The sequence below is a fragment of the Conger conger genome, chromosome 12 (genome assembly GCF_963514075.1).
Source record: "Conger conger chromosome 12, fConCon1.1, whole genome shotgun sequence".
NCBI lineage: Eukaryota > Metazoa > Chordata > Actinopteri > Anguilliformes > Congridae > Conger > Conger conger.
Genome location: NC_083771.1, coordinates 9,484,627 through 9,509,055, shown reverse-complemented (window position 1 = coordinate 9,509,055; position 24,429 = coordinate 9,484,627). Strand labels below are relative to the sequence as shown.

At 50.9% G+C, this 24,429-nt stretch overlaps 1 protein-coding gene across 2 annotated transcripts in view; it reads left to right on the top strand.

The window, feature by feature from the left end:
- Positions 1-22,706, top strand: part of LOC133141802 (tyrosine-protein kinase ABL1-like) — a 35,114-nt gene extending 12,408 nt beyond the window's left edge. Inside the window, exons 1-11 of one of the 2 annotated variants that reach the window (XM_061262558.1) lie at positions 3,497-4,077; positions 9,239-9,403; positions 11,261-11,556; positions 12,713-12,985; positions 13,977-14,061; positions 14,864-15,041; positions 16,291-16,475; positions 16,820-16,972; positions 18,066-18,155; positions 18,560-18,688; positions 19,263-22,706. In XM_061262558.1, the coding sequence (XP_061118542.1) occupies positions 3,990-4,077; positions 9,239-9,403; positions 11,261-11,556; positions 12,713-12,985; positions 13,977-14,061; positions 14,864-15,041; positions 16,291-16,475; positions 16,820-16,972; positions 18,066-18,155; positions 18,560-18,688; positions 19,263-20,869 (3,249 nt within the window). In that variant the 5' untranslated portion in view covers positions 3,497-3,989 and the 3' untranslated portion in view covers positions 20,870-22,706. Of the gene's footprint in view, positions 1-3,496; positions 4,078-9,238; positions 9,404-11,260; positions 11,557-12,712; positions 12,986-13,976; positions 14,062-14,863; positions 15,042-16,290; positions 16,476-16,819; positions 16,973-18,065; positions 18,156-18,559; positions 18,689-19,262 lie in introns of those variants that run through there. The other variant, XM_061262557.1, reaches the window with a different exon arrangement.
- The last annotated feature ends 1,723 nt before the right edge of the window (positions 22,707-24,429 follow it).

Here is a 24,429-nt window from a genome sequence, read left to right as displayed (position 1 = left end):
CCTGCATTTATGTGCATACTGTGTGTTGTGCTGTAGCTGTGCGCTGTGGTGTGCGTGTGCATGAGTGTTTATGCATGCATGTGTGTGTGTTTATACATGTGTGTGCGCATTGCGGTGTGCGCCCACACGTGTTTGCGTTTCTGCATCTGTGTGTGTGCGTGGTTATGCATGTGTGTGTGTTTGGGGGATGAGGGTTGCAGTGCTGAGAGAGTTTGCAGATACAAGGCCGGCCAAGTGGCTCCTCTGTGGTGACCTCATGCTGTGGGAATGTTGCTTATGATCAGGGCCTGTTGGGAATGTTGCTTATGATCAGGGCCTTTTGGGAATGTTGCTGATGATCAGGGCCTGTTGGGAATGTTGCTGATGATCAGGGCCTGTTGGGAATGTTGCTGATGATCAGGGCCTGTTGGGAATGTTGCTGATGATCAGGGCCTGTTGGGAATGTTGCTGATGATCAGGGCCTTTTGGGAATGTTGCTGATGATCAGGGTCTGTTGGGAATGTTGCTGATGATCAGGGCCTGTTGGGAATGTTGCTGATGATCAGGGCCTTTTGGGAATGTTGCTGATGATCAGGGCCTGTTGGGTCACAGTTGAAAGGGCTGCTTTATGGTTGCCATATTACAGCACTCAGATGAGTATATCACAGACCCTAACCCGTATCTGACGAGAACCCCCCCCCCATCTTTTCTGGGTTTTTCCTGTCACCAAACCATAACTGCGAGGCTGAGCTTTTAAATTTACCTGATTGCAAATCCTCTTATATTGTACTGTATATTGTGTGTGCACGTCTCTGTGCGCGTCTCTGTGTGTATCTGTGTGTCTGTGTGTCTGTGTGTCTGTGTATCTGTGTGTCTGTGTGTCTGTGTGTCTGTGTGTCTGTGTGCATGTGTGCATGTGTGCATGTGTGCATGTGTGCATGTGTGTGTTTGGGGTGGTTGGATGGAATGTATTCTGTGTGTACATCAGCTAAATGCTAACATACTCAGAGTGGGATTATATAAATCGCAGCGGACTGATTCTCTGATGAGCTCATTGCAGAATTATGTGCTTTGTGTTTCGACATCTGTGACCTTCCACCCAAACCACCCGCCCCCGCTCCCCAAAACCCACCCCCCAACAGCTTTTTTGTTGTTTGTTTTTGACTGCAGTGGATGGGGTGTGCAGTAACTGGTTTTTAATCAGTGATTTTAGTTTTGGGCCGTTTGGCATTGGCCGGTTTCACACGTCTCGTGCCTGCAGTTCTGCGATTGCCAGGGTAACGGCTCCCTGCGGCCATTGAGGGCGGGGCCTGGAAGCCCCAAACTGCTCTCGGTCTCAGAAGGTAACATTTGCATGAAAATCGTGAAGAGTGTTGACTATTATTCTACTACCTTTGACACTCTTTAAAGGGTAGCTGGTGAACTGGTACCTGTGCTCTTATGCGTAATCAGATGCCCCTCCTGTAGCCCTGCCCTTTCCCCAGAGCACCTGAGGCCCTCGCCCCCCTGCCAGGACACCCGACCTGCGGTTCGATAGGGAGCGAGCGCCTTTAAGCCTCAGCCACCCACAATCCCCACAGCTCAGTTCATCTCCTCTGCTGGAGCCAGCTGCCAGAACCGGGCCATGGGATTTTTTAAAAATTAATAAATTTTTCTCCCCATTTCTAGTGGAGCTGATTGGCTGTGGTTAAAACAGGGGGGTGTTCCTGCAGTCCTCTTGCACCTGTCGCACCCCGTGCAAATGGAACCGCCTGTGCTCTATTTCTGGGGCGGTTCGGTCCAGCGCCCATGTTTATAGAAATGTTTGTTTTCTCTCTCTCACCCCCCGTTTTTTGGGAGTTGTCGTGAGTTCTCCGGAGTTCCCGCCAGGCTGGAGTGGAGCTCGCCTAGTTAAAGTGTGTGTGATGTCATCGGCGGATTCTGGTCCCCATCGGGTCGCCCTGACGACAGCAGAACCTCAGCTACACTTAGAGTGACGGTGGGGGGAGGGGGTTTGAGTCTGAGATCTATTCACTGTTGGATCGCTCAGAAATGACACCCTCCCCCAGACACACACACACACACGCGCGTTCGCACACTCACACACACGTGCACACACACACACTCACACGCTCACACACTCACACACACGGACACATACACGCACACATGCACACATGCACGCACGCACGCACACACGCACACACGCACACACACGGACACATACACGCACGCACACACGCCCACGCACACGGACACGGACACACACACACGCACACGCGCACACGCGTGTTCGCACACTCGCGCACACGCTCACACACACACACTCACACACACGGACACATACACGCACACACGCACACGGACATGGAAACATACACGCTCGCACGCACGCACACACACGCACACGCACACACACGGACACATACACTCACGCACGCACACACGGACACACAGACACGCACAGACACACACACACACAGACACACACACAGATTGGAGAGAATAATGGTATGAACAACGTAGTTCCAACCTCTCTATTCGGTGGTATTTCCTGTTGACCTGTCTCTTTTTAAACTAGAAATCAGGTGATTGTTACAAATTCACCACATGAAAGTAAGAAAAAGTCTAAAAGTGAAAAATAAATCATTTGAATAAAATTTTGGATGCAGGCAGCCTTGGATAGCAGTGCCATTACTCAGACACGTGTCATAAGGGAGTGTGATTGTTGCCATGGATTCCTTGTGTTTTTGTTCTGCCTCCCCCCTCTGCAAGGCATGTGGCTGTTTTCATTTGTACACAGCGAGTCTGTTTTCTGTGGCTGATATAGCCTGTTTGTTTGCGTGTACAGAAGGGAGCCTGTTTTCTGTGGCTAATGTAGGTGCATGTGGAATTGAATGTGTGCATGATTGAGCTGGGGATGGAGAGTGTATGTCGACTTACCCGGACCCGGTCCTTTAAACCCCCTGCGGAAATGTTCCGCTTGGTGATCTTGCGTGGTAAACCAGCCTGGGTTCTGAACCCGCTGTGCTAATGTTTGAATTCAGTCAGGGGGAGAGAGAGAGAGAGGGAGCGAGAGTGGGAAAAGTGCAGGGATGGGGGCAGGGCTTTGGTGCGGGGGAGTAGGAGGGGGGTTGCTGGGGGGAGGAGTATTCGGGAAGAAAAGGTGAAAAAATGCTCTGCCCTACTTCATCAGTTTTGTCCTAACTTCAGAATGTTTACACACACTCTGTTGGGTTGTTGGAGGGCCGTGTGTGGCTGCGTGTGCGTGTCTGCGTGCGTGCGTGTGTGTGTGTGCGTGTGTGTGTTCAGCCTGGCTGATGTCACAGGACTCTTGAGTGAGTGAGTGTGTGTGTGGGGGGGGGGGGCGGAACCGGCACTCAGAGTGTGTGTGTGTATCTGTGTGTGTGGGAGGGGGCAGGGCCAGGACTCAGAGAGTGTGTGTGTGTGTGTGTGTGTGTGTGTGTGTGGGAGGGGGCTCACCGTGCCTGTGGCTTGGTGAAAGAGCTCTTTGTTGCAGTAGCACTGAGCCGCTCTCCAGACACACTCACACACTCTCACACTCACTGAAGGGCCCGGGAGCGGCAGCCATGGCCGGACTGAGGGAGCCTCTCGCCCCGCTAAACTAGCCCAGGATCTCCCCTTCACCCGGAGAATACCTCCCTTCTTCACCTCTCCCCTCCCCCTCCTCCTCCACCGCTCCAAATTAGGAACAGGCGAGGGGGGACGGACCCCTCGCTTTCCTCAGTGTGCAGAGCGCCCTTCCAGCAGGAGCGAGGCCAGCGGGGGCTCCTTTTTCGGCAAGCCAGGCGGTGAGCGGAGACTGCCGTAGAATATTCCGGACTTCCTCAGCCTCTTCGTTTTTTTGACTTTTTAAGAAGGAAGTTGCGTCCTTCCCGCCGTGGTAAATATTGGCTGCCGCCGTCGCTGTGGCGGCAGACGGAAGAGAGGGCAGAGCTAGAGCTGGGCCGGGGGGAGGACAACGCGCAGCTGGGTTTTTAAGAAGCGGAAAGGTGGGGGAGAAAAAACAAATGAAAATGCTGGAGATCTGTCTGAAACTGGTGGGCTGCCGATCCAAGAGAGGCCTCTCGTCCTCCTCCAGCTGCTACTTGAAGGAAGGTGAGCGTTCTGGGGGGCATGGGGGGGGGGGGGGGGGGGGGGGCGCTTAGTTTGGGTTGAGTTCCCGGAGCAGGGGGGACAGTCTTGTTTTGTGGTGTTGGGTGGTTTAGAGTGAACACATGGGCAGGATTCTGCCTGTCTTTGGGAGGCCGGGGGCATATTTGGCCAGCTGGACAGGCGTCTGGACGCAGAGGTAGGCAAACGTCTGTGTGTGCGCGCTGTAGAACATTTGGTTCTTCAGAGTGAGACCTCCCTCAGACGCATGGAGAGGAGGGAGAGAGGCAGAGAGGGAGAGAGGAGGAAGAGAGGGGGGGGGCAGCACACACCAGTAGAGGGACAAAGTGTTTTGGGTAAATTTCGGTTTTCCTGGATCTTCTCTGTTTTAGTTTCACAAACAGTTTTTTCCTGTGTATTTACTTGCCTGTATCACCATTTTGTGTTGTTTTTTTGTTTTTTTTTTGTCCCTTTCTGGATATTTACTGTCAGAACAGGCTACTGCAATCTGGAATTCATCTGAGATAAGACTTGAAACTTATACATTATTTGGAAAAAAATTGCCAACCGTTTGTCATCGTTGTTTAACCTCCCCCCTATAAAAATAGCTGTAAATCTGCAGGGCAGCGTTGATAGAGTTTGGGGGTGGGGTGGCGGGGGTGGAAAGCGATAATTCCCAGAACCCTTGAGCACATTTTGAGTTTGTTCCCGGGCGGTAATGGATTGGTGACGGGCGGCTCCAGAAAGCATGCGGGGCTGTTGCGTAAGGAAGTTAATGGACAGAACCGTAGCAGGGCTTCTGGGAAACGGGGTTACGAGCGGTGTCAAGGAGGACCTGTGCGAGGAAAAACACACACACGCACACACACACACACACACACACGTTCACATACACCGGCGGTTTCGAGTCATGTCCCCCCTGCGTGTTTACTTATTGACTAAACGCACGGCAGTGGGGAAACTCACTCAAAAGTGACGTGCTCTGGTACAGGAGAAATGTTTAACGCCTCCGGCCTGCGTCTCCTTGGCCTGCCTTTGGATGGACAGTCAGTCTGAGTCCGCTGCATCCAGCCTTTAGTGTGTGGAACCCATAGACCAGGGGTGTCAAACTAAATTCCCAGGGGGCCACAGTGTCTGTGAGTTTTTGTGGTTTCCTTTCAGTCAGTTGCCTTGAGAACAAGATGTGCAGATTCTTTAGCCAATCAAAGACTTGAATTAACCATGGGTGCTGAGAACATTCCGAAAACCTGCAGACGCTGTGGCCCTCCAGTACTGGAGTTAAACCTGCAAACACTGTGGCCCTCCAGTACTGGAGTTAAACCTGCAGACGCCGTGGCCCTCCAGTACTGGAGTTAAATCTTCAGACACTGTGGCCCTCCAGTACTGGAGTTAAACCTGCAAACACTGTGGCCCTCCAGTACTGGAGTTAAACCTGCAGACGCCGTGGCCCTCCAGCACTGGAGTTAAACCTGCAGACGCCGTGGCCCTCCAGTACTGGAGTTAAATCTTCAGACACTGTGGCCCTCCAGTACTGGAGGTAAACCAGCAGACACTGCGGCCCTCCAGTACTGGAGGTAAACCAGCAGACACTGCGGCCCTCCAGTACTGGAGGTAAACCAGCAGACACTGCGGCCCTCCAGTACTGGAGTTTGACACCTGTGCCATTGACCGTATGGTGGAGGCTCACCTACTGCTCCAAGGCCCACCGTCTCTACTGCACCCTCAGAGCTGGGCTGCTGCCCTGTCGCCAGGGTTACCGGAGCCTCTTTCAGGTGTACATATTCATCGTTTCATTTCAAATCCAGCTACAATGGAACACAGGGGAATTCAACACTCCGCTTAAAATATAACCTCTTCCTAATCACAGCATTCATTTCCTTTTGGCATGTTAAATACATTAGCAGCTCATTTCATGAGCAAATATGAATGTTATTTATTCATATATGGGCTCTCGTGTCCAGCTGGCTTTGGCCAACAAAAAAAGTGAAAGTACTTCAGAGCGTTTAATTATTATTCTCAACTTGTCAACAGGGTGTCGCATGATGAAAACCGGTTTCGTGAGAAAGGTTATAGCGTGTTGATAACTTGAAAACGAAAATAAAAATAAATAAAGAGAAATGAAAGGGATGGGTGTTCCTTTAGGTCCCGCTGTTCTGAGGGGCTGCTGTGAGCATAAGCTGCCGCTATTTGAGCTCTCTAAGTTGCGTTTTATCGTCAGCCAAGCCAAACATAAGATTGCTTTGTGATCCACTTGCATCTCTGCCAGGCCAGTGTATGTCCCGTGCCGTGGGGTTCTGCCCTGGGGTACCACTGCAGGGTTCCGCCCTGTTGCACTCTGTGTGTCCTGTTTAATGGAGTTAATGTTGATGGATTTTGGTGTTCACTTGCTGGCTTGTTGGGGCTTCAGGCCTGGCTTTCCTTTCTGTATCTAAAATGAGTTTCTGTACAAATGAAATAATAATATTTTGTGGTGATTTCGCCATAACTGCCAGCCAGCGTGGGCTGTGAGCGATGGCAATTAAATGGATTGTGGGATTACATTTTTTTCGTTTGGCACTTTTGGAGAGTTAGGATGTGGGGCCAAGAGTCCTTTCACATCATGGACGGCATTTGGGCAGCCTTTTATAGATGCCGTAGAGTGCATATCCTAATTTGTCTGTTTATAATCTGGCTAAGGACTACAGAGATTGGCATTTAGAAATATTTTTCAACTTTATTTTATTTGCCTTTCTTTGCACTTTTTCTGTGTTTTGGTCACAATGAAAGACTCATCTCCTCAGATGTTGTTTTTTTAAGACCCTGTCTATTAAGCTATATGGGGTGAATGACTGCAGTTGCGTGTTGGCGTTTATCCCATGGCACTGAGAGCAGGGAGTGTGCCCTGGTGAAATCTATCCATTTAATCATGCCCCAGTGCTAATGCATGCTAATGCATCCATTTCATTACATTACATTACAGGCATTCAGTAGACACTCTTATCCAAAGCAAATTATACCGCTTTTTACCGTCCTCTCTTAACCACTGTCTTGCAGTACTTGCATTACATACATAACGTGCATTTACGCTGACAGATTTTCAGAATCCAAAAAAAAGAATTTTGGGATTAACCGGTCCCAGTGGTTTGACCCTTGTGTTATGGTCAGGTATTTGATTTTATTGACTTCATTGGTACAGTACGTTTGTAGGTGTGCTCATCTCTGCAGACGCATGGTATGGGCACGGTGACGTTGCATATTGGACACTTTTTAGCTGGGTTGCCCTGGTAATAGTCCTTGTACTTTTCGTGAAAATACTCAGATTCTCTCTCTCTCTCTCTCTCTCTCTCTCTCTCTCTCTCTCTCTCTCTCTCTCTCTCTCTCTCTCTCTCTCTCTCTCTCTCTCTCTCTCTCTCTCTCTCTCTCTCTCTCTCTCTCTCTCTCTCTCTCTCTCTCTCTCTCTCTCTCTCCCCCTCCCTCCTGTTTTTGCTCTGCTGAGTGGTGTTGCTGGCGTGTGAGGGGGTTTTTAATGGAGACGTGACGTGGGATCGACTGCTTGGTCACGGTGACCTCTCCTTCCCACTCCTTCCTGTTTTCCTCCCTTCTTCATCCCCCTTTTCCCCTCTTCTTCTCCCCTTCCCCCTCTCCCTTCTCCCCTTTTCCTTTCTTCATCCCCCCTTCCCCCTCTCCCCTTTTCCCTTCTTCATCCCCCCTTCCCCCTCTCCCCTCTTCTCCCCTTTTCCCTTCTTCATCCCCCCTTCCCCCTCTCCCCTTTTCCCTTCTTCATCTCCCCTTCCCCCTCTCCCCTCTTCTAAAAGGAAAGTTTAAAACCTGCACGACAGTGTCACCAGACTCACCCACTCAGAAATTTTCTTTTGTTTTTACAGCTTCAGAGCCTGGGGCCAAAATAACCCCCCACGCCTTTGTATACGACATTGGAACAGGACTTTTTAAAGCATAGCAATTCGCTGATTACATCTTTACTATCCATCCCACCAAATTATGAAGATTGTTAAGATATTGTCTGAATGGGGTCATATTGATAAACATAATACATAGTTAATGTTCATACAGAAGGCATGGAGTACTTTCACCGATATCACTGATTTGTGAGGCTGAACTTCACATTATTAAAAAATTTTCAGCCCATGCCAAAAGCATCTTGTTTGGGGGTAATTGCTAAGATTACTTGTATTCATAAAATGAATACCACAGGTGGATCAGTGGAAATTGAAAGCAAAGCCTTGATATTTTATGGAATGAAAGACACAGGTTAGGCAGGGACACAGAGATATTGTGACCGTTATTGTTCGATGTGTGTGTGTGTGTGTGTATGTGTCTGTATGTGTGTGTGTGTGTGTGAGAGAGAATGTGAGAGAGACTGAGAGTGTGCATCTGATTGAGTGTTTGTGTGCGTATGTTAGTCAGTGTGTACGCGTGTGTGATTGAGTGTGTGTATTTGCCTTTGATCTTCATTTCCTCATTACCCTACACCCCAATGTGTTTACAGTATGATACAAGCTACCCCGACGCGCTGATCCCAGATCAGTTGGCCAAAGTCCTAACCACACTGTTGACCCAGTGGCCCGTGAGTCAGGATCAGTGCGTGGAGACTTGAGTATGTCCATGCGCTTGGCGATGTCTGTTGATGCGCTATAAAAACACAATCAGGCGATTGTGTCGCCGCGGGTGATTCACGCTCTGTGGGAGTAGCGTTTCCCGGAATCCTCCGCCGCTTTGTGGAACCGCTGAACCGGAATGCTCCGTCTCCGAGGACCGGAGCTCCGTGCATCGTGAGCTACGTCACCGGCTGCTGTCAGATCCGCAGTCTTCCGCGGGAGGAATGGTAAACATGCTGATTTGCCCCAGGTGCTGGCGCTCGGGTTTGCTCGTGCTAGCGATCGGATCACGTAGTGGAGCTCGCCAGACGGTCTCGTGCCCTCGAGCTGCGGAATTTCATCCTTCCAAGCTCGGGAGCAGATGAAATTGGTCAAATTGTGACACTGGGGAAATTACATTCAGAATGTGCCGCTCTATCATAGTTTGCCTGTTTACACTCCGCAGCCATTGGAGGAACTGTGACTTCGGAATGTTGTGTGTGTGTGCTCGTGTGTGTGCTATGTGCTCATGTGTGTGTGCTGTGTGCTCATGTGTGTGTGCTGTGTGCTCATGTGTGTGTGTCCTCACACAGAAGCTCTTCAGCGGCCGGATTTCGAGCCCCAGGGCCTGACAGAGGCGGCCCGCTGGAACTCCAAAGAGAACCTGCTCGCCGGGCCCAGCGAGAACGACCCCAACCTGTTCTTGGCCCTCTACGACTTTGTGGCGAGTGGAGACAACACGCTCAGCATCACTAAAGGTAGGAGGGCTCGTCCTGCCCCTGTAGTGCTCCTTTTCCAGGTTTTAGAGCACAAGCGTTCTTGGGTTCAATTGGGTTCGATTGTATTCATTTCTTGATCAAATTGTTGCAGTCGTATTTCATCAAGATTGGATTTTTTTTTTTTGCATAAAGGCGTTAACGGTATGTTGACACCAATGTGATTTTAATGGGGATGCAATGGGGGCGGAATGTGAGCGGAATGGAGATGTGATCAGGCCTGGCTCATTCAGATCTGTTGACTTGATCGCTCCATTGATCCTGCCTGGTGCAATTTAGCCAACCAAGGCAGGGTCACAGACAGGCGGGGAGAGAATGCAGGGGGGCAGGGACAGAACACAGGGGGGTGGGGACAGAACACAGAGGAGCGGGGACAGAACGCAGGGGGGTGGGGACAGAACGCAGAGGGGCGGGGACAGAACACAGGGGCGCGGGGACAGAACACAGGGGGGCGGGGACAGAACACAGGGGGGCGGGGACAGAACACAGGGGGGCGGGGACAGAACACAGGGGGGCGGGGACAGAATGCAGGGGGGCGGGGGACAGAATGCAGCGGGGCGGGTACAGAACGCAGGGGGGCGGGGACAGAACGCAGGGGGGCGGGGACAGAACGCAGGGGGGCGGGGACAGAACGCAGGGGGGCAGGGACAGAGCTGAGGAGCTCGCGCAGTGGAAAGTATTTCAGATGGAGCCAGGACAGCGCGTTCTCCCTCCTCTCCGCTCCGCCATAAACCGGGATCTCGAGGCCGTCGCCCTGCCAAGGGGGGCTGGAGAGCACTCTGTATGCCTCTGTGAAAGGACAACATGCTGCACATCCATATCTCACTGGAGACAGAGCGCTCTGAAAAAGTCCTCTTAATGTGGACTGGGCTTTACAGCTGGGTAACGGAGCCACAGGACAAAAGTTGAATGATATTTTTACGGAAATATTCCATATTACTATTACTTTGTGTCTGGACTTAAAAAAATAAGTTCAATTTTCATTTATTTTGGAAGTGTTTTGTCGATTAGCCATTTAACCACTGTTTATGTATAGCCTTGTAGAACCTTCACATTATTATGATTATTATGTTTGCTTTCAGTGCAGCCATGCTCTTAATTTTGAACATAATTAGTTTCCCGGATGGGACTTTTGAGACGATTGAGGTCCAGTTCTTCAGTTTGTGACACTCTGCTCTAATTTTGATCATTATGGCTTTCCTCTTATGTAATTGCCAGTATAGTCCTTGTTTAATGCCACTCAGCCATTTAGCCACAGTTATAAGGGAAACTGGTAGTCAGGAGTACATCAGGAAGCATCCCCAAAGCCAAAAGCCTTAGGGTCAGATCACTGTTAACATGGGTGTAAAGGACAGAGCTTTTTAAATACATTTAAATGTTTAATATGCTGTAAAATATGCAGTGCGCTATGAAGCATTCTTTACAGGTTGCATCAATGGGAAAAGTGCAGGCAGAAGAATGAAATATGTTAAAGATGGATGATTTTCTTAGAAATGTAAGCATTGTACGCCTGGTGTGTGCATTCAAGACGGCAAATGTTAGCATATTCAAACTTTTATTTGTTTGCACTTTAATCAATGTAATATTTGTTCTTACCTTTAACAGGTAAGCAACAAATCAGCTAGCTGGCATTGTTAGACCTAAGTCGCCTTCATTCATATGAAAAATGTGTTGGTGGCAAACTAAATGGGATGTTCTTTTAAATTCGTTCAACAGTATCCGTTTTCTGCAAGCACAGTTTGTGGCGAACGTTTGTTGTCTTGAATGCACTCCAGATAACGGAACGGCATGCGCTCTGTGATGCGAGCAGCGCTCATTGTGATGTCACTTCCTCCCCAGGGGAGAAGCTCCGCGTCCTGGGCTACAACCACAATGGCGAGTGGTGTGAGGCTCAGACCAAGAACGGGCAGGGCTGGGTGCCTAGCAACTACATCACCCCCGTCAACAGCCTGGAGAAGCACAGCTGGTACCACGGGCCCGTGTCGCGCAACGCGGCCGAGTACCTGCTCAGCAGCGGCATCAACGGCAGCTTCCTGGTGCGGGAGAGCGAGAGCAGCCCGGGCCAGAGGTCCATCTCGCTGCGCTACGAGGGCCGCGTGTACCACTACCGCATCAACACTGCCTCCGATGGCAAGGTCAGTACTGCATCCACCACTACCGCATCAACACTGTGTCAGTACTGCGTGTACCACTACCGCATCAACACTGCCTCCGATGGCAAGGTCAGTACTGCGCCTACCACTACCGCATCAACACGGCGTCAGTACTGCGCCTACCCACTACCGCATCAACACTGTGTCAGTACTGCGCCTACCACTACCGCATCAACACTGTGTCAGTACTGCGCCTACCACTACCGCATCAACACTGTGTCAGTACTGCGCCTACCACTACCGCATCAACACTGTGTCAGTACTGCGTCTACCACTACCGCATCAACACTGTGTCAGTACTGCGTCTATCACTACCGCATCAACACTGTGTCAGTACTGCGCCTACCACTACCGCATCAACACTGTGTCAGTACTGCGTCTATCACTACCTATCACTATGGGGTTGTGCAGCTTATGAGAGTACAGGTCGATGCTCAGTGCATAGGAGGCCTCCACAGTCTCCACAGCTGCAGGTCTCTCCCTTACAATGACCCAGAAAAGGGCTGGTTAGGCACCAATGGGCTAATTACAGCGCTGTTAAGGTCAGTGCTGACACCCCCCCCGTGACCCCAGCCAGCTGCCAACCGCCCAACGGGAGCGCTCAAACCCCAGCCAACATCAGAGAGGGAGGGGGTGCTCGTATCCCAGAATTCCACAGCGGTGAGGCGCTTTAACAAGATTTATGAGAAGAATGCCCCCAAACAGTCATTCTGTCACCAGACTGCGGGAGAGTTAACTCCCTTTCGAACAGGAAAAGCCACACTTCTCAAATACCTCCCTCCTCCCCAGGCCCTGATTGGAAGATTGATGTAATTGCTGATCGGCATGGCCCAGATTCCTCCCTCTGTGGAACGGGATCCCTGCTGTTGTGGTTTATGGTTGGAGTCGCTGGCCCCCGGCCGTTGGAGGAATGCTGGCTCGCGTGTCATTCGCTCGCTGCAGTCTTTCAGCTCCTTGTGTAGAGAATTTACCCCGGCGCTGCAGAGACCGATTCACGAATCAGACCTGAGAATTTTCTTGGCGAACATCTTCCTATGTGCCGTTTGCAATATAATAGTCCTCGTAGTATCGTAGTCCTCACAGCGCAGGGAACCTGTTCCACCTGCATGTGTAACGACCCCCCCCCGTTCCCCCGCAGCTGTTTGTGTCGTCGGAGAGCCGCTTCAACACGCTGGCCGAGCTGGTGCACCACCACTCCACCGTGTCGGACGGCCTGATCACCACGCTGCACTACCCGGCGCCCAAGCGCAACAAGCCCACCATCTACGGCGTCTCGCCCAACTACGACAAGTGGGAGATGGAGCGCACCGACATCACCATGAAGCACAAGCTGGGCGGCGGCCAGTACGGCGAGGTCTACGAGGGCGTGTGGAAGAAGTACAACCTCACCGTGGCCGTCAAAACGCTAAAGGTGCGCCAGGGGCCCAGGCCTGTCTCAAAGGGGTTTGCGGGATCAAATCCGCAGTGGAGCGGAGTTTGCTGTGCCCTCGTGCCGACGGGTTTTAACCCAGTCGGCTCAGTAAATTCCTGGCTATATCGATGGATAATATGTATGGACACTGAACTCTGCAGGCAGCTGTGGATAAGAGGTCCTATTAACCTATAAAGGTGTGAAGTCAGAAATACAGTGCCCTAAGACCCATAACTTATTTATTTGCCTCATACTCCACAATTTGAAATTTATAATGAAAAAATCACGTTGTGTACATTTTCAGATTTTTATAAAGGGCAATTTTATACATTTGTTTCACCATGTAGAAATTGCATCAGTGTTTTATACATAGTCGCCCCATTTCAGGGCACATAGAATTACATAGAAATGTAATTTCTACATGGGGATACCAAATTGTATAAAAAATTCCCTTTAATAACATCCGAGAATGTGCACGTTAACCACATGTTCATTGTGTGATTCCAAATCTAAAATTGTGGCAAATCAGAGGCAAATTTAGACATAATGGGTCTTTGTCCCAAACATTATGGAGGGCACTGTATATGACTTAGAATGTTCTTAACTGAACATTCTAATGCTGATATACCAATTACTACTGACAATTGAAAGCAATGAAGTTCTACACTTAGAATTTTGAAAAAAAGTTCCAAAAAACCTACTCTTCAAAGGGTTTAGCATATAAAGTATCGGCTGTAGGTAGTTGCAGTCAGTTAGCCCTGGTCTTTGTCAGTTTGCACTCTGGGGAGTTCAAATTGGAAGGGAAAAAGAGCCAGGCAGTCGCTTGTAGGAGAGGATGAGTTCAATCAGAGTTTGAGGTGCAGCACCATAGAAAGCTCATGTACCCCCACCTAGTGGCCAATAAGTGAAATGGCAGAAGAGTTTATGTGGCCCTGGGTACAGAAGTCCCGGGCTCCTTACCCTGACTCTCCCCCTCTCTCCGGCCCTACAGGAGGACACCATGGAGGTGGAGGAGTTTCTGAAGGAGGCTGCGGTCATGAAAGAGATTAAACACCCCAACCTGGTCCAGCTGCTCGGTGAGTTTCAGCGACCGTGCCCATAACCGTGACCGCAGTCCATGATCGGCACCCTGCGTCTGTCATTAAACTGGGTAATGGGCAAAGCTCTTCACTGGCATTAATTGGCAGTCCCAGCATATTTACCTCAGTTACATAGTGTGCTCACCTTACTTCAGCTGAGGTGGAGGGGTGTGGAATTAGGTCCTACAGCTAAATCATCATGCACCCAGCAAGTTGCTGAAGCTAAGCAGGTGTCTGCTCGGTTAGTATTTGGATGGGAGACCTCCTGGGAAAACTGAGTTGGTGTTGGAAGAGGTGTTGCTGGGCCAGTAGGTGGCGATCTTCCCACTGGCCAAGTTACTCCCAATGACGCTGTCTACCGGATGAGACGTTAAACTGAGGTGCTGACTCACTGTGGTCAGGAAGATCCCACAACAAAAGTATGGGGTTTCCCCGGTGTCTTGGCGAAATTCTCAACCTGCCATGTAATCATCCCCTGGTTCAATTGGCAAAACCACTGTTCTCTCCCTCTCCACCTCTGCTGGTGTGTGTTGAGCGTTCTGGCGCAAAATGGGGGAGACCATTGGTTACACATTCATGGTGGTTGAGGAGAGTTTCCCTTTCATCACTGTAAAGCACTTTGAGTGTCTTGAAAAGCCTGATAGAAATGTCAATATTTACGGCAGTTACTGTAAGAGTGGGAGTGAATAGCCGACCAGCCAGGTTGGTGATTTAGCCAGGTTGTAGAGGAACCCCTAAAAGCCTGTAGCAGGGGTCGCCCTACGTCGTCTCTGACCCCCGAACCCCTTCTTTCCGGCAGGTGTGTGCACACGGGAGCCGCCCTTCTACATCATCACAGAGTTCATGACGCACGGCAACCTGCTGGACTACCTGCGGGAGTGTAACCGCGAGGAGGTGGACGCCGTGGTGCTGCTCTACATGGCCACGCAGATCTCCTCCGCCATGGAGTACCTGGAGAGAAAGAACTTCATCCACCGGTGAGCTCACCTGTACACTGCGCCGCTCGCACCTGTGTGGCCTGGGCCCACTGGCACTCAGCAGCCATTACGGCTCCAACTCTGCAGCGAGAAAGGGCTATAATGAGCCAGCCTGGTTCAGCTTGACAGTGGGAGAGGGCTATAATGAGCCAGCCTGGTTCAGCTTGACAGTGGGAAAGGGCTATAATGAGCCAGCCTGGTTCAGCTCTACAATGGGAGAGGGCTGTAATGAGCCAGCCTGGTTCAGCTCTGCAGTGGGAAAGGGCTATAATGAGCCAGCCTGGTTCAGCTCCACAGTGGGAAAGGGCTATAATGAGCCAGCCTGGTTCAGCTCTACAGTGGGAAAGGGCTATAATGAGCCAGCCTGGTTCAGCTCTACAGTGGGAAAGGGCTATAATGAGCCAGCCTGGTTCAGCTCTGCAGTGGGAAAGGGCTATAATGAGCCAGCCTGGTTCAGCTCTACAATGGGAGAGGGCTGTAATGAGCCAGCCTGGTTCAGCTCTGCAGTGAGAAAGGGCTATAATGAGCCAGCCTGGTTCAGCTCCACAGTGGGAAAGGGCTATAATGAGCCAGCCTGGTATAGCTCCACAGTGGGAAAGGGCTATAATGAGCCAGCCTGGTATAGCTCCACAGTGGGAAAGGGCTATAATGAGCCAGCCTGGTTCAGCTCTACAGTGGGAAAGGGCTATAATGAGCCAGCCTGGTTCAGCTCTACAGTGAGAAAGGGCTATAATGAGCCAGCCTGGTTCAGCTCTACAGTGGGAAAGGGCTAAAATGAGCCAGCCTGGTTCAGCTCTACAGTGGGAAAGGGCTATAATGAGCCAGCCTGGTTCAGCTCCACAGTGGGAAAGGGCTATAATGAGCCAGCCTGGTTCAGCTCCACAGTGGGAAAGGGCTATAATGAGCCAGCCTGGTTCAGCTCCACAGTGGGAAAGGGCTATAATGAGCCAGCCTGGTTCAGCTCCACAGTGGGAAAGGGCTATAATGAGCCAGCCTGGTTCAGCTCCACAGTGGGAAAGGGCTATAATGAGCCAGCCTGGTTCAGCTCCACAGTGGGAAAGGGCTATAATGAGCCAGCCTGGTATAGCTCCACAGTGGGAAAGGGCTATAATGAGCCAGCCTGGTATAGCTCCACAGTGGGAAAGGGCTATAATGAGCCAGCCTGGTATAGCTCCACAGTGGGAAAGGGCTATAAACGAGGCAGCTTGGTTCAGCTCATGAGTGACACCTCTCTCTTTCTCTCCTCCAGGGACCTGGCTGCCCGGAACTGCCTGGTCGGGGAGAACCACCTGGTGAAGGTGGCGGACTTTGGGCTGAGTCGTCTCATGACCGGAGACACGTACACGGCGCACGCTGGTGCCAAGTTCCCCATCAAGTGGACCGCTCCAGAGAGCCTGGCCTACAACAAGTTCTCCATCAAGTCCGACGTGTGGGGTCAGTTTGGGTGGGGTCACTTGAGGGGGGCAGGGACTTAAAATTGACTGATTAACAGGATTGTGGAAGACGCGTCAATCAAGTGGCCTATGCTGAGTTTTTTGTATTCTCATGTGTTTGCAAAGCCATAATGTGGTTTCACTACTGCTGAAAAGGCCTTAAGTTGACAAATTTAGGATTAGGCCATTGTTGAAGGTGTGGGAAACTGTGGGGAAGTTGACTGGAGAGAACATCTCCAGCATGCAGGTGCATAGCTCCACTGGCTGTTATCAGGTGTCTGTGTTGAGCTAGTAGCGGTAGCTTCGGGAGTAAAACCTTTCTGACGCTGCGCCTCGTGCCCGCAGCGTTCGGAGTCCTGCTGTGGGAGATCGCCACCTACGGGATGTCTCCATACCCGGGCATCGACCTGTCCCAGGTCTACGAGCTTCTGGAGAAGGACTACCGCATGGACCGGCCTGAGGGCTGCCCCGAGAAGGTCTACGAGCTCATGAAAGCCTGTGAGTCCTCCTTTTCCTCTCCCAACATCCCCCTCTCTCTGATCCCTCCTTTTCCTCTCCCAACATCCCCCTCTCTCTGATCCCTCCTTTTCCTCTCCCAACATCCCCCTCTCTCTGATCCCTCCTTTTCCTCTCCCAACATCCCCCTCTCTCTGATCCCTCCTTTTCCTCTCCCAACATCCCCCTCTCTCTGATCCCTCCTTTTCCTCTCCCAACATCCCCCTCTCTCTGATCCCTCCTTTTCCTCTCCCAACATCCCCCTCTCATTGATCCCTCCTTTTCCTCTCCCAGCATTCCCCTCTCTCTGATCCCTCCTTTTCCTCTCCCAACATCCCCCTCTCTCTGATCCCTCCTTTTCCTCTCCCAACATCCCCCTCTCTCTGATTCCTCCTTTTCCTCTCCCAACATCCTCCTCTCTCTAATCCCTCCTTTTCCTCTCCCAACATCCCCCTCTCTCTGATCCCTCCTTTTCCTCTCCCAACATCCCCCTCTCTCTGATCCCTCCTTTTCCTCTCCCAACATCCCCCTCTCTCTGATCCCTCCTTTTCCTTTCCCAACATCCCCCTCTCTCTGATTCCTCCTTTTCCTCTCCACAACATCCCCCTCTCTCTGATCCTTCCTTTTCCTCCTCTGCTCACATGCACTCTTTACACTTAACAAAATATATATTATTTTTTTTAATGCCCACTGTGTACTGATTGGGCGCATGAATATCAGCAGTTGGTTTAACTCGACAGGCTTCCCAGCTGTGTCTGAAGTATGTACTGCTCTGTGATGCTGCTAAGTGGGTGGTAGTTTGGTTTAAATTAGGGGAGATGAAAACCACCTGTGCTTTCATGTATGGAGCTCTCTGTGGTCCTCAGTTTTCTGTAAACACGCTGTTTTTAATACTTTTTAATCCCAAGTACATGGGCTGCTGTCTGTTGTGCCACACATTGATAGTGGAGTTTGCTGTGAAGAGCACTGATATGCGGCTGAGTACACCACATTGGGGATGAGAAAGTATTAAGAAATGATAAATGGCCATAGTTATTCATCTGGTTCTGGTGGAGAATGGCTCTCTGAGGCAGAATGTTCCACCCCTTCTATCCAGGCTGGAAGTGGAACCCTGCTGAGAGGCCGTCTTTTGCCGAAACACACCAGGCCTTCGAGACCATGTTCCAGGAGTCCAGCATCTCAGATGGTGAGCCCTCTCCCTCTCCCTCTCCCTCTCTCTTTTCCTCTCTCCCGCTCTGTCCCTTGCTCTCTCTACCTCTCTCTCCCTCGCTCCCTCTCTCGCTCCCTGTCCTTCTCCCCCTCCCTCTCCCCCTCTCTCTCCATCTCCCTTTTTCGCTCCCCTCTCTCTTGTTCCTCTCTCTCTCGCTCTTTCTCTCGCTCTCTCTCTCTCCCTCTCTCTCGCTCTCCCTCTCTTGCTCCCTCTCTCTGGCTTGCTCGCTCCCTCTCTCTCCCTCTTGCTCTCTCTCCCTCTCCTTCTCTTTCTCGCTGTCTCTATCTCTCTGGACTGTTAGCTTCTCGTCCCTCATTCCTCGCATTAATGAAGGTCGGTCCAGCTGAACTCTCACCCTGCGTTTGTCCTGTGGCTCTCAGAGGTGGAGAAAGAGCTGGGGAAGAAGGGGCGCAAGGCGACGCTGGGGCCCTCCCAGCAGGCCCCGGAGCTGCCCACCAAGACCAGGACCCTGCGGAGGAACGTGGACAACAAGGATGGAGACGGGCCAGGTCTGTCAAACGAAACGAACACACAAACGAACAGGCTCAAAAGGGCCTTGGGGGCAATTCCATGGTAACCAACATCACAACGTCACAAGTGCAGTATATCTGCATGGTAAAGTCCAATAGAGCTACATAAGACACAGTTATTTGCTCCTGATGGGTATAGAAGCTTATATCAGTCTCTATTATGTAGCTGTATAGAACACAAATATCTGTCAGTTTTTGGGAATTGCCCATAACATAAAGAAGTCAAACACAGAATGGGATTGGTTACCAATGAGTGTTAAGTATCAGAATGTAAAGTGTACAGGAAAAGGGACACGTGGTGGTGGGTTGGACACGGCTCCTCCAGTGTCCTCCTGGTAGAGGGAGATAATGGTGGAGGACAGGCCCTTAGAGAGCCTCTACGAGGTGTTTCTGAGCAGCTGGCCTCACTCACATATGCACACCTGAAAGTAAACGTATGGAGCCAAGGACGGTCAGTCATTCGACCAATGAATAAATAGGAAAGTGTGTTATTTCTGTGTTGGGCTTGTGGTGGCCATTGGCTGAGCATCTTGCCCTGGTTCTGTCCCGGCAGACGTGGCCGAGCCCGAGGTAGCCGTCTCGCCCATGCTGCCCCGCAAGGAGAGGCCGTTCCTGGACAGCAACCTGAACGAGGAGAAGGACAAGGACAAGTCCAAGACCAGCATCTTCAACCTCATCCGCAAGAAGAAGAAGACGGCCCCCACGCCGCCCAAGCGCAGCAGCTCCTTCCGCGACACGGACGGCCACCTGGACCGCCGCGGCGGCATGGTCCTGCCCGACGGCCGGGACGACTTCAACAACGGCTCCCTGTTCGGGGACGCCCACGCCGTCGAGTCCGGAAAGTTCCTCAGCGCCAACAACAACGGCGGCGGCGGCATCACCAACGGGGCCCCCGCCTACCCCGGGCCCTTCCTGCCCCACGCCCGCAGGAAGGGCGGCCCCCCGGGGTCCGGGGCCGGAGGGGGGAAGGGCGGGGGGGCCCCGCCGGGCGAGGAGGACCCCGTGTCCAACTCCAAAAGGTTCCTCCGCTCGTCCTCGGCCTCCAGCATGCCGCCCGGGTCGGACCGCACCGAGTGGAAGTCCGTGACGCTGCCCCGCGACCTCCAGTCCCGCCACCACTTCGACTCGGGGACGTTCGGCGGGCGCTGTGACAAGCCGGCTCTGCCCCGAAAGGTGGCGCCTCCCCGCCTGGGCGCCCTCACCCCGCCCCCGCGGCTGCCCAAGAAGGTGGAGGAGCCCCCGGACGAGGTGTTCAAGGACGGCGAGGCCAGCCCCGGCTCCAGCCCGCCCACCCTGACGCCCAAGCTGGGCCGCCGGCCTGCGGGCCCCGGCGACCCTGGAGAGGCCTCGCGCACCAGCGCCCTGCAGGCTGAGCTGCTCAAGCCCAACGTGTTCCCCGCTCTGGGCGCGGCCGGGGAGGAGTGCCGCGCCCGCCGGAACAAGCACGCCCCCGACCATCCCCAAAACAGGGACAAGGGAAAGTTCCAGAAGCCGAAACCGGCCCCTCCTCCGCCGCCTTCCTCCGCCAAGTCCGGGAAGGCCTCCTGGGGCCCCACCCATGAACATTCCCCCTCGGACGCCAAACCCAAATCTTCCCCGCACCCCGACCCGCACCCATCGGCTGAACAGGGACGCGCCCCGCCGCCACCGGAGGCCAGCAAAAAACCCAGCCTCGCCCCCGGCCCTAAACTCCCGCCGCCCAAAACCGGCTCCCCCACCTCCGCCCCCAACCAGTTACTGCCCCCCGGCGGAGAGCAGGTGAACCCCACCGCCTTCATCCCGCTCATCACCTCCCGCCGCTCCCTGCGCAAGACCCGGCAGCCCGCCGACCGGCAGCCCCACTCCGCCATCACCCGGGAGACGGTGCTGGAGGGCGCGGAGCGGCTGAGGGCCGCCATCGAGCGGCACTCGGAGCAGACGGGCAGCCACAGCGCCGTGCTGGAGGCCGGCAAGAACCTGTCCCGGCTGTGCGTCAGCTTCGTGGAGTCCATCCAGCAGATGAGGAACAAGTTCGCCTTCCGCGAGACCATCAACAAGCTGGAGCACAGCCTGCGGGACCTGCAGATCTGCCCGGCCACCACCGGGGGCAGCGCGCACCAGCCGGACTTCGGCAAGCTGCTGTCCTCCGTCAGGGAGATCAGCGACATCGTGAGGAGGTAGCGAAGGAGGCGTCGCGGGGGACCGGAGCTTGTCGACGGCGTTTCCGCCGATCCGGACTGTGTCGGTCCGTGGAAAAAGGGGCAGGGCCGTCGGGCGGCATTCCCGCCCTTATCGCCTGATCGACGGTATGTTTCATTCAAAAAAAATAAACGAGAGAAAAAAAACTAAAACAGGGCCGGCTTCTGTGCACAGAATCAAAAGAACCTTTTAACCTTTTCTATTATGTCTGCTAACACATAAACAAAACACCTTTAAAGAAACAAATGCAACACTGCGTCTAAAGCCTTCGCAGAAAGGCTGGTGCCTGATTCTGCATTCACTTGAATTGTTTTAATTGGTTGACCAGTCCATATTTTCTTTATAAATATTTTAAGTAAATATCACTACAAATAAAGCCATCATGATTTTTCTACAGACTGTTGAGAGGAGGATGGCCTACATTCCTCGTTCGCGTCTCATTTGTCGAGTTCTTGCCTGATGTGGGTTTTTTTTTTTTTTGGGAGGACAGTGGACGTTATGCCAACGGACAGGTGCCTTCTGGGATAGGGCGAGGGCACAGGAGAGACTGCTCTTGCAGCAGTGCCGCTAACGGGTACACAGCTTCGGACTCTGTGTGAGACTGAGACATGAACTGCCCTTGAAAAGATTTCAGCAGCAGAGAGTTCCCCAAAGATTGTGATCGATGCGTGAAGTTTCCTTTCCGCTGTCGCGGTGCCTTCAGTCAGGAACGCGGAGGTCTCGCCCAGGGCTGGGAGCCCATCAGGTGCCTTCACTGAAATTACAGCAATAATGCCAAGCAGAGGAGCCGGCCCAGAGGCCACCATCATCTCCTCCGAACCGCAACTGTGCCTTAATCGTCTACAGAACCGTTATCCTGGACTTACCGGGCCGTTTGGTTATTTTCGTTATTATATGGTTTGTAATAAAAAAGGTGGGAAGTCTTGATCACGTAACACACACACGCACACACACACACACACTACTGTCTCCATGGAGGATGGAGAAGCACCAGGAATGATGAACTCTTTGTGTTGGATAAGTTTCTTTCTTTTTTATAATGTCCTCATATGGAATGGTTGCCTTGATTCCTTGAGTGGTAATTGAATGCTACCTTTCACAGAATGTTTCTGCCCCCCCCCCCCGTTCACAATACCGAGCGATGCTTTAATGTGGCTGCTTTCACCTTCAATGTCCTTCTAATATGTTCTCTTGCCAAAAAAAAGTCAGACAGCATAGCCGTTGTACAGCTTCTAAGAAGTTTGTGCGTGAAACACACGCCAGCTCACGCGTTCTCACCGTCAATCAACACCTTCGCCTCGGCTCTTTTCCGAGGGGACCGTCTTATCGCAGAAATAGTGACGTACTTGTGCCTAACAAACCGATGGGACGTGTCACTTTGTAGTCAAAGTTCATCATACTAAGGTTTTACCTTCCATTTCACTCCCGTTTTGTGTAAACGGCGTATTTTCATGTTTTCAGTATTAGTTGTGTTTTTTTTTTGTTTTTTTTTTTCCTCCTGATAAATGTTGCCCTGTCTGACTGCCATTATTGAGCACATTTCTGCCCCTGAGCTGCCTTCACTATCCGGTACGGTACTGTTAACATTCTCTTACCCCTTTTTATGTTTTTTATTTTTATTTTATTGTAAATTCATGCCACTATTTTCCTTGTATCTGAGCAGCCTCACCATTTTTGTAAACTAATGAGCAGTTCATTTGTTCCTTTTTCTTTTGTAAATATTTGTTTTGTCTTCATTTTCACATGTTCCTCTGTAACCTTGGTGCAATTCTTTTATTTGTTTGGTAAAATACAAAGCAAATGTGTTACTTGAAAAAGATCAGTGGCTTGTGTCTCATTGCTTCTTATTGCTTTGTTTTTAAATTAGGACACATAACATTGATTTAACGGTTGGATAAAATCGCTTTAAAACCGATCTCCAGTGAATAGATTCATGTTTTACAAGGATGCAGTTTTAGATTTATTATTTCAGGCTAGCTAAACTTAGATATAGCACACACACATTTAAAGGGACGGACGATCCAATTTAGGGCAGCAAACAATGTGTTTATTCAAGGTGACCGCAATATAACCGCAATAATCGTATTGATTTAACCTAAATGCAGAACTACTAAAATAATAAAGAATTAATAAAGGTCTTGCTATGCATTTTCACCAGATCCCGACATGGATTTTGTTTGCTGGTTTGGCCGATGGCACGGGTCATCCCAGTCACTAAATGAATCAATTCAACAGTCAATTCAACTCACCAAGTGAGAATTGCTGATTTTAGGGTGACAATAACACACCAGCAGTAATTTAACATTTTAAGCATTTTGCAGCACTCTTTTCCAGAAAATTATTTTTAAATAATTATTTGTGTGGTGGGACATGAATTGAAGTGATTCAGGTTAAAAGCTAGGCACCATAGTATATTACATTAATGGCATTTTGCAGATGTTCTTACCCAGAGTGACGTACAGTTGATTAGACTAAGCAGGAGACAATCCTTCCTTGGAGCAATGCAGGGTTAAGGGCCTTCCTCAAGGACCCAACGGCTGTGCGGATCTTATTGTGGCTACACCGGGATTAGAACCACCAACCTTACGTGTCCCAGTCATTTACCTTAACCACTACGCTACAGGCATACGTATCAAACAGCTCAAACAGCTCAAACAGCTCAGGACCTAAGAGCAATGCATAACAGCACTAAGACCATTTTTAGCAAAGTGTAAGTGGCATTGTGGGTTCTGATCTCAGTTTAATTCACAGCACACTCTGCTGTAAAGAGGAACTATGATGATGGCTCCCAGGAATCGGCCAATAGCCTTCATAGAACAGCCTGTTGAACTGGAACGACTCGCTTGCACCTCCATTCAGTTTGTATTAAAAAGACACGTTGACAAATATGATGGACTGCTTCTTTCTTGACACAAAATGATGTCCCAGTATATAATTTTAAACAGGAACAATTAGCAATGTGCTCATGCCTGCATTGAATTTATATTCAAGATTTTGAGACAAGTTGATTTCAACCCATGTTTAAATTCACGTTTTCAAATGAATGTCTGCCAATCATATCACAATTCATTTTTAAGAGCTGTACCTTAGACTATAATACGATGTGGTATGTTGAATATTTTTTCCATTGAGATCAACAGGAAAATTTGTCAGGAGAAACTATTATTTTTATATCTACTGCAATCTGGCAGCAGCATAGTGGTTTGAGGCTCATTTGATACTTTGGACCCTTGATGGCTTAAAGTGTTCCATACTGTAGCAGTGTAATCCCACCATCCAATTCCCAGGTAAAGTTTGCTGCACAGCAAATGACCACAATGACCACTTTATCGAAACACCTGCAACTCAATGAGTAAAAGCTCACAGGCATGGTCAAGAGGTTCAGCTGTTGTTCAAACCAAATGTCAGAATGTGGAGGAAATATGATTGAAGTGACTTTGACCATGGAATGATTGTTGATGCCAGACGGGGTGGTTTAATTATCTGATAAACTGCTGGCCTCCTGCGATTTTTACGTTTACATTTACATTTTAGTCATTTGC